Source organism: Gossypium hirsutum, chromosome A04, assembly GCF_007990345.1.
Source record: "Gossypium hirsutum isolate 1008001.06 chromosome A04, Gossypium_hirsutum_v2.1, whole genome shotgun sequence".
In the NCBI taxonomy this organism is placed as follows: domain Eukaryota; kingdom Viridiplantae; phylum Streptophyta; class Magnoliopsida; order Malvales; family Malvaceae; genus Gossypium; species Gossypium hirsutum.
The window spans coordinates 65,599,907-65,610,302 of record NC_053427.1 but is presented as its reverse complement, the minus strand read 5'-3'; the positions used below and the strand labels follow the sequence as shown (position 1 = coordinate 65,610,302).

General features: G+C 26.6%; 1 protein-coding gene across 1 annotated transcript; it reads left to right on the top strand.

Moving 5' to 3' along the window:
* The first annotated feature begins 4,105 nt into the window (after positions 1-4,105).
* LOC107931202 (heavy metal-associated isoprenylated plant protein 6) lies at positions 4,106-6,379 on the top strand. Its single transcript, XM_016863007.2, has 5 exons — positions 4,106-4,318; positions 4,444-4,597; positions 4,864-5,087; positions 5,289-5,367; positions 5,499-6,379. The coding sequence occupies exons 1-5, from the start codon at positions 4,310-4,312 to the stop codon at positions 6,116-6,118; spliced, it is 1,086 nt and encodes a 361-aa protein (XP_016718496.1). The 5' UTR covers positions 4,106-4,309; the 3' UTR covers positions 6,119-6,379.
* Positions 6,380-10,396: the final 4,017 nt, after the last annotated feature.

Here is a 10,396-nt window from a genome sequence, read left to right as displayed (position 1 = left end):
TACCATAGAAATCATATTGTGAATTTCATCAAATAAAGAAAAAGTAAAAATTATGTTTTTTTAAAAAAAAAGGAATCAAATCAACAAAATTAAAATACGTATAATATGTGCATGTATTATTGCTTTTATGTATATTTTATTTTACATTATTTCACATGATTAATTATAAAATTCATAAATCTAACAAGTTTAATTAATCAATATGAGTTATCAAATTAAATTAATTAATTTATCATGAGTTACTAAATTAAAGTAATCAGTTTATAAGTTTATGATGTTCCAAATTTATAGTGGAATATTAATTAGAGAGCTTAATTGATTCTTGAATTGAGATATTTAATTCTACTCATTAGATATTATTTTCATTTAATAAAATATGATTAATAGATTTCTTCACATGAAATTTAAAATTTTATTGAAATAATGTTTTAATTAAAAACATTTTCGTTTAACATGTGATAATTAATGGACTTACTTATATAAAATAACTATAATTTTACTTGAAATTTTAAACCATAAAATATAAAAAAAAAATTATAATAGTACATGTAGTTGAAGAATTTGAAGTTGAGATTGTGATGGAAGTGAATAGGCATGGTGCATGGGCAAATATCCAAATATGTTGATGTGTAGAACTAAGGGTATTTTGTTACGTAACGTTGAGGATATGGCCTTTAACCATTTTTGTAAGTGTGAATTGTTTGACATATTACATGTCTTGTTGTTATATAAATTTGAATTCCTTGGGGGTGGCTTTTACGCTTATTGTCTGACCGAACCTAAACTCACCTTTTGCCATTTCATCTTCAATTATTGGGATTTCTTTTGACAATTACATTTCAATACAATTTCTATTATGCTTGTCCCTATGAGTAAATTTTATTTATAAATTTGAAAGTCTAATAAGTTATTGAAATTGTATTTAAAGCTTATTTGTGATGCAATTAAAAATAAAAACAAATTTTTATTTTATAGAGATTACCGTTGTGAACCTGTAATAGTATTAATATTGTGAATTTTTATCGAATAAAGAAAGAGATCATATTTAAAGAGATATGACATGTGCGTGCATTACTACTTTTATGCATATTTTATTTTACATCATTTCACATGATTAATTATATAAAGTTCATAAATCTAACAAGTTCAATTAATCAGTATGAGTTATCGAATTAAATTAATTTATTTACCTTAACTTATTAAATTCAAATAATCGATTTATAAGTTTATAGTGTTCCATATTCATTATAGAAAATATGTAATTAGGGAACTTAGTAGTTTATTTAATCGATGTCTTTAATTCCATTAATTGAAGATTATTTTCATTTAATAAAATATGATTAATAAAATTTTCATTTAATTCCATTAATTGAAATAATATATTAATTAAGATCATTTTTATTTATTCAATTATAATTCTTAGGCTTGCCTATATAAAACAGGTTAAAATTTTACTTAAAATTTTCGATAATATTCTAACTATGGATGTTACTATTATAAGTGAAAAACTATTAGAGGGTTAAAATAAAATATAAAAAATCGATTCTACTAAAAACTTAACTATTATAATGAAATGTTATTATAACGGGTAACTGTTATAGAAAGGTGTAATTGTATAATAATAGATGATATATTTACATATGAATAATACGAATTATACATGTTTAATGCTCACATTTTTCCTTTCATTTACTAATTTATATGCTTTATATAGAGCTTTGTGTTTACAGAATTCATTCACATGAATAAAATAGAAAATGTTCATCCATATGCAAATTACTAAAGGAAAAATATATATTTGAAAATAATAAATGGAAGCCGAAACGTGAGTCATGTCACCTTCTTTATCAAGAAAAATCCGAATCTTAGGCCCCGAAATCATGATTTTCTTGAAGAAAATTAGGTAAAGAAAGTAGACAAATCTGCACCATGGAAGACATTTCTCAGCTTAAATAGAAACGGGTTAAATACATATTAAATTTTATCCTGCCCACCATGAACATAAAAGGAAATGATAATATTAAGAGTATATTTATAAAAAAAAGTTATAAGTAGAGTGATAAAATAATTATGAATAAACTTTAATCAGTTTCGGGTTTATTATCTAGTCATTTAGTTTTTTGGAGGGTTAAAGTGTAAACTTATCATCACATTATAGGTGAATATTGAAATTTTTCATTATATTTTATTTTCATTTATATTTGCTATTATATTTTAATAAATATGAGTAAATTTATCATTCAAATCTTATGTGATTGAATTTCTACTAAGCTTTGAATTTTGTTAAATTTTGCCACCAATTTTAAATTTTTAATTGAATTTTACCACTAAATATTAATTTTGATGATATAAAAATATAATTTAAAAAAATCTTGCAACTATTTTATTTTAATAGTTAAAAATAATTTCATTTATAAATATTAAAAATTAAGAAATAAATTGGAATTTTTTATTTAATGAAATAAAAAGTTCAAAAATAAAGTAACATATATCATAAAAGGAAAGAAACCAAGTTTATTTTTAATAACAACTTTTTATTTAATTTTAATATTATATTATTAACTTATTATTTTAAAATATTAAAGTAAAATATTAAAATTTATAATTTTTTTTGTTGAAATTATTTTAAATTAATTTTATTTTATTAGATATCTCATCATCAGCTAAAACAAAAAAAATTAGTAGAAAACTTATAAATGAATAAATAATATTAATAACTTTATTTAAATAAGGGTTATAGGTTTATAATTTATGGTTTATGACTTAAATTTTTATATTTGGATAAAAAAAGTTTTATATTGGATTTGAATTTTGCGTTTTGAATTTTGTCTTTTAAGTTCAGGTTTAAAAAAAAATTAATTTTTATTTTTATGTCTTCAATTTTTTTTATTTTACTAGTGAAGAGATGGAATTTTGTTATTTATTAATGATACATAAAACTCATGTATTGATGAAACAACAAATATTAACTCATAAAAAAATGCACTATTATAACGTAAATTTTGAATTCTTGCCAAACATTATAGTAAACTAATTTTTTTTATCTTATGCATTGTACAGGTTAGTTGTATCTATTAATTATAATTTAGTATTTTATTTTAAATTTTTAAAAATTCATACATTTTCACAAATAACATAAAATAATATAGCCTTAATATTGTAGAAAATATTGCATATTATTCAACCCTTGAATCTTCTTGATTAATCTTTATGATGTTCTTGTTCATTTCAGCTCTTCAACAAATTTTTCATTAATTTTAAGTTGTTCGTTGTACAATGTATATCTTAATGGATGACTCCCGTCTATAATCTTAATGTAAATATATATATATGGAGAATAAATAATATTAAAATAAATTATGTAAAATAGAAAATTTTTAAATAGGAAAATAAGGTTAAAAAACATTAAACTATCATGATCTGATTTATAACTTTTTGTTGTATTTCATCATCTCTTTAGTAATCCTATTTATAGGCCTTCACACATGCATAAAATGAAAGAAAGAAAGGTGGGCTTTAAATATTTGTTTTATTTTATTTAAGTTTTTCATTAATTGTTGTGGTTACATATTTATTATTGCATGCTTTAAATATTTGTTTTATTTTATTTAAGTTTTTCATTAATTGTTGTGGTTACATATTTATTATTGTATATGATATTAATTTACTTTTAAAAGATGGTTATAGCAAATAAAATTTAATATGAAACAAATTATTGAAATTATAAGTATTTACTATTTATTATTATGGTAATTAATGGGCTTAGTTATAAATTATGTTGATAATAAATTACAATTCAAAATAAAGTATTAATCATTAATAATGCAAATGTGAAAAAAAAGTTATTTATAAAAGTTATTATGCTGATTAAATTTTATAATATTTTTATCTAATTTAAATAGAAGTTAACTATAGAAAGTATTTTAACTAGATATAAAAACATTAAAAATTAAATCAAAAATTTTAGTTAGTAGAAATATTTTTTTATAAAAATTTTATTTTAGTTTGTAACACCTTAAAATATATAGGTTTATATGAAAAAAAAAACCCTTCATGACTTCATCACTTAAATGCCATACCTAACGTCAAATCCCCATCACCATCATCATCACATGCATTTCCTTCCTCAACAGCCATACATGACATACATCATCATACATACACCCATACCCCATTAACCGCCTCACTTCTCTATATATTCTCTTCTTTGCCTCCAATTTTTCTCTTCAAGCAGCTCATTGCTAATCCTCTCAATCTCCCAACTAAAAACAAACCAAATCGGTATAACGAATAATAATTCAGTCAACCAATGGGTGAGGTTAGTGAGTAGCTCTTGTCTAACTGATCCTCTCTGGTTTTCATTTTTTCCTTTCAATCCTCCAAATTTTTTAGTTTTTCTTTTTCCTTCTTGTGCTTAATATTATTTTGTTATTCATTTACCAGCAAAAAGAAGGAGCTAAACCTGAAGCCGAGAAGAAGCCCGCCGCCGATTCCGGCTCTAAGAAAGATGACGGCAAGGTCACCGCCGTATACAAGATTGATATGCATTGTGAAGGCTGTGCCAAGAAGATCAAACGCTCGATTAAGCATTATGAAGGTAATTAGTTTATGATTGAATAATTATAAATAAGTTTCGGAACTTGTCAAAATATTTAAGGGAATTTCCTTGAGCTTACTCCTTTTGGATTGTTCGTCAAATTTTCCGTGTTGATCGAGGAATTGGATAAGGGATGGACTGTGGTGCTAATTTTTTTCAACCTTAATTAGAAAGAGGGAAAAAAAAGAAAATAATTTCAGACATTGGAGTAAGTGGAAATCTAATTGAATATTTCCTAACACGGATTGTTGTTGTTGTCGGTGAAGGTGTGGAAGATGTGAAAGCGGATTGTGGAGCCAACAAACTAACTGTGATTGGCAAAGTGGATCCCGCCAAAATCAGAGATAGATTGGCTGAGAAAACCAAGAAGAAAGTCGACCTAATTTCTCCTCAACCTAAAAAGGATGCCGCCCCCGCCGGCGGTGATAAAAAGCCCGACGCCGAGAAGAAACCTGAAGAGAAAAAGGAAGAGAAAAAGCCACCTAAAGAGGTAATTTCACCCAAAAAAGAAAAAAACGGTTTTAATGTGCGCATGTTAGTCATGCAAAGAATCTGGAGAAGTTGAGTTGTACAAATCGGAAAATTAAAAATTTAGTAACGTATTCAATTAGAGTTTGGTTTAAAATTATGAATGCTGATTTGTTAGAGTTTTGCCTAATTAATTGTGTTTCATTTTTTTTTTTGGCAACAGAGTACGGTGGTCTTGAAGATTAGAACACATTGTGACGGTTGCATTCACAAAATTCGCAAAATCATCTTGAAAGTTAATGGTAAGTTTAATCATGATTAATTTTGAATTGATTCAATATTTAATTAGTAGCGTATAGCCTATGACGGTGTTTGTTTAATTACACAACGTAATCCTGATGCATGTGTTTTGTTTTTAAATGAATTAAAATAGGAGTTCAATCAGTGGACGTGGATGGAGCTAAAGATTTAGTAACCGTAAAAGGCACAATGGACGTGAAAGACATCGTTCCTTATCTCAGGGAGAAGTTGAGACGAAATGTAGAGGTGGTTCCCCCTAAGAAAGAAGATGCCGGTGAGAAGAAAGACGGCGGAGAGAAGAATGACGCCGGCGGTGATAACAAAGAGAAAGGAAAAGAAGCTGCTGCTGCGGGCGGAGGCGAGAAGGAGGAAGGAGGAGGTGGAAAGAAGGAAGGCGGCGAGAAGAAGGAAGGAGGAGGCGGGGAGAAGAAAGAAGGCGGCGGAGAGAAGAAGGAAGGTGGGGAGAAGAAAGAAGGCGGTGGTGAAGCCAAGATGGAGGTGAGCAAGATGGAGTATCATGGATATGCGTATCCACCGCAGCCAATGTACTGGTCGGGTGGACAGGAGTACGGTGGTCCGAGTTATGCGATTGAGGGATATAGGAATCAGCAGCAGTACGGATACGTGGATCGAGGGTATATGCATCCGCATCCTGTATATGTGAATCAAGGGTACATGATTGATCCACGTCATCCACTTCACGCACCTCAGATGTTCAGTGACGAAAATCCGAACGCCTGTTCTGTCATGTGAGGGAAAAATTAACTGTGCAGGATGAAAGATGAGATCCCAAAAAATAAAAATGACAAATGTAAATAACAGAACTTTCTAGGGAGATAAAGTAAATAGAGAGCCAAAAAATGAACCATATAAACGGCACGTAATAGGCTAGAGGTTTTAAGGATGAACCGGCTAGAGCCGGCTTGGCTAGGAGCTGGGGTGGTGTTGTTGGTTGCTTCTTTTGTCTAAATTTTATTAATTGGGGTAATGGAAATAACTTTTTCTAAATGCTAATCGATAATTTGTGTTAGCTTCTTTTTGGTGAAATTTATTTGTTTAATTATTCGGAGCAAAAAGAAATAGTTGAAAATGTATTTAAAATTTTGTCAACTCCTGGAATTTTTGATATGATATATTTATAATCAATTTTAGAATTTAAAAAGAAAAGTTGAAAAGATTAGAATCAATTTTGGAATTATGATTTTGCTATTTGGTTAGGTTTGATTGGTGCGGTGTGGTGTGGTGTAGTTCTAATTTTGAAGGTTGGACCTGAAAAGACATACTTCATCAATCAAATTTCTGTAAAATTTTTAAATTTCAGTGCATGCAAATTTAATCGTTTTTATACAAAATTAAAAATGAATTCGTAGAATCTAGAAGAGAGGGGGTTCTATTTTATAATAATAATGATAATCAAAATTCAAAAATGCACGTCCAGTGTCCAGTGAAAGGGGCATGAAAAAGCTTTCAACAACAACCAACAGAAAAAGGCGGCACTTTTTTATGGCAACAAATGTTGCTTCAATCGAATCCAGAATCAATTAATATGTCAATTTGGGAAAAATATTATTGATTAAATTGCAAATTATTGAATAAAAAATCGTTAATTAAAATTAATTATATAAGCCGGTAAGAATTAACACCCCAGTCCCTTTTATGTTCATCCATTTGAATGTATGTCGCCGCCTTGCTGCTTTACACACAGCAGTTATTGAGAAAGGAATTATTTTTAAAATTTATATTTATATGACCCGATAAGCATTTAACTTGAATTATAAAAATTGTTTGGCCTATATAGAAAATTTAGTGTTGAATATAAATATATATATTTTTTGATAATTTTTACTATTCGTTTTAATTTGAATTTAAAAATATTTGGTAATAAGTTAAGTGTTAATTATAATATATCCTAAAATTTAAAAGATATTTTTAACTATATCCAAACTAATAATACAATAATTGGATTGATTTTCATAATATATAATGTAAAAGAAAAAATTAAGTATAAATTTGCTAAATCTATTTTTCAGCAAGTGATTAATCACTTGCTTGATAAATTAAAAATTAAGTATTAAAAATTTAATTACTAAATGTCTTGACTTAAATGGAGTGTAGTGATGGTTAAAACTCTTATCAAATACTTATTTGGCATGAGTTCAAAGTGTATTTTAAGGATTGAATTTAAGTTATAAAACTGTTTGATATATTAATTAAAATTAATTACAAAACATAATTAAATTATAAAAAAAACATGTTCAACATTTTATCTTTAATTTTTAAAGATTTCACCTTATTCTAAATAAAAATCAAAATTTAATTTTAAATATAAATTTTTTATAGTATAATATTAAAACAAATAAAATAAAATTGATTAAACTAAAATATTCTCCATTAAGTGATAAATAACTCTTACCTACTTATTATTTTTCACACTTTTTTTATAAAAAAATTCTGTAAGATTATTTTTATTTTAAATTAAAATTTTTGAAATTGTTAATTTTAAATTAATTTATTTTTGTTCAAAGGTGTATTAAACAAGGCCGGCCTTATATAAATTTCAATAGTTATTGGTAGAATTTTTTTATCAAATGTTTTTAATATGTGTTATCAAGCAATTTTAAAAAATTAAGTAGTTTTGAGCTCATTTTATTATTATTTTTTATACAATGCTTCAGCATTTTTCAGTTCTTAAATTGAAAGGGATATAACACACTTAAATGTATTCGAATTTACCGTATTTTAAATTATTACAATAATGATATTAACCAAATTAAAACTCACTCAAAATCATTTTCTGAAAAAATTATTACATTGTCTCCACTAACATTATGTTAAATTACTTTCCTAATCTTAATTATGTGGAAATGAATCACTTAATTTGAATTAAGGAAAGCATCATGATGATGATTAAGAAAGAAAGGAATCGTGAGGAGAATAAATCACATATATTGAAGTTCATTATTACCTTCATTTTGTAATTACTTACCGACATCGTGTTCACAGTAAATCCCAATAATGCTGAATGAAATAATTACACAAAATAAAGGTTCCTTTATCTCCTTTTTTTTCTTTTTCTTTTCCTTTTCTGTCTTCCTTTCATGATTAGATTTAAGAATTATGTGTTTCTAAAATATATGTTTCTTATTTATTCTTTTATATATAAAAATATTCAAGTATTCAGCAAAATTTTTATTTGATTTAAAGAAAATTAATAATTCAAATTAATTGAATTATTCAAGACGTCAACTCAAAAAATAGTTTGAAATAATTAATTAGAGTCAAGTTTTTGAATATTAGAAAATTCGAAAAACCAAAACATAGTCGTATTGATATATATATATATATATATACACTTTGGTGTCAAACTTAAAATCAGCAAATTGTTCCATGAATGATTTTTCCTTTTATTTTAAAATTTTGACAAGTCATAGATTTGGAACTTAGATAATATTAAAAAATCTAGAAAATTTATAAAAATAAAAATATATAAATTTCTTTCTTAAAAAAAATTACAAAATTACAAATTTGGATTTAGTCCAATTATCAACAAAGTTTTAATTTGACTAGTGTTAAGCCTTTAAACTAAATTAGAACAATTCTAGTAAATTCAAAATTCATATTATTGGCGATTTGCAAATCGTTTAAATTGTGTATGGTTGATATAATATTAAGTAATTAACATCAATTCCAGTTTTTTTTCACTTAAACGCTGACCAGTATTTTTAACCAAAAGAAAGAAGCGATTAGAAGTTAATGATCATCTTCTCTTCATCTTCATAAACATCATCATTATATTATAACCAAAAACTTAACTATATTTGAAAACCTTTTAGATTTTGAAGAATAAATCAAATAATAATGTAGTAATTAAGAAGCTATACATATGTGTTGTGTGTGAATCAGCTTCAAGAATCTTCTAATAAAAACTATCTGGATTCATCTCATGGGAACAATCATTTGACTCTGAAAATGGGGTTTTGATTGGCACTTTTGCAAGCTATGGTGGATGTGGGAGAATTCATTTACCTTTAGAATAAAGTCTAAAAAGATAAGCCATGAAAGTGGCATTTAAAAGGTGGACGACCATCCATGAGACTTTAGCTACCTTTCCTTTGCCAAGCAGCAACATTTAAAAAAAAAAAGAAAAGAAAAGACAATCCATAAATTTGTATAGCTTATATATAATAAACGCACCAATGAACTGAAACAACATATAAAAAATAATAAAAATATATAGAATAACTTATAAAATTTCGAAAACTCAGGCAATAATATTGACCCTGGAGCTGGATGGTTTTGTATGCAATTGCAGGATGGTTACGTAGATGATTTGAATTTTTTTTTTTAGGTTGAAAAAGGGACAAAAGAGTAGCCAATCATTTAGAGGATAAGGAACTGACGCCTTTGCTTGCATCATCCCATGAGTTTTCAATGAAAATACCTTTTGATTTTTTATGGGGGGTTGATGAAGGCTTTTATTACGATATTTCCTTTGATGATTCTTCTGTTTGTACATTTTTACATTTTATACCTTTACTAAAAGAATTGCTACAACCAATATATATGTTTTCCTTTTTGTTTCTTTGGCTTTTCATGAGTAAAAGCCATCTCTATAGATGGCTACCACTCTTAAATGTCTATGACGTGAGTAGCTTGCGATATTTTGCATGCAGCTAATAGTATGCATGAAAGTGGCAGTGGAAATGAAAGAAACGAGGCATTGTAGGGTGTAGCAAATCCCTTTATTAATCACTTATGAATTCATGCATGTAAGTTTAGGGCGTTGTCTTGTCTCATTGAGTGACGAGGCCGACTCCCCTCTGCCAAGAATATTGCCACAAACCTAACTCTTACACCATGTTTGGTTAGGAGGGTGGAATAGCATTCTCTCTCTTTATTCGTAAAATATTTTTTTATTTAATTAAACATAATATCCATCTATTGAAATGATTATTATTTACTTGTCCTTTTGTAATAGTTATTCTTTGTTATCACTAAAAAATGATTTAACGTTAAAAAACAAAACAAGAT

Excerpts from the sequence above, each read along its gene's own strand:
- LOC107931202 (XM_016863007.2), top strand. Across the intron at positions 5,088-5,288 it reads AGAAAAAGCCACCTAAAGAG|AGTACGGTGGTCTTGAAGAT; the intron begins GTAATTTCACCC and ends TTTTGGCAACAG. Across the intron at positions 5,368-5,498 it reads AATCATCTTGAAAGTTAATG|GAGTTCAATCAGTGGACGTG; the intron begins GTAAGTTTAATC and ends GAATTAAAATAG.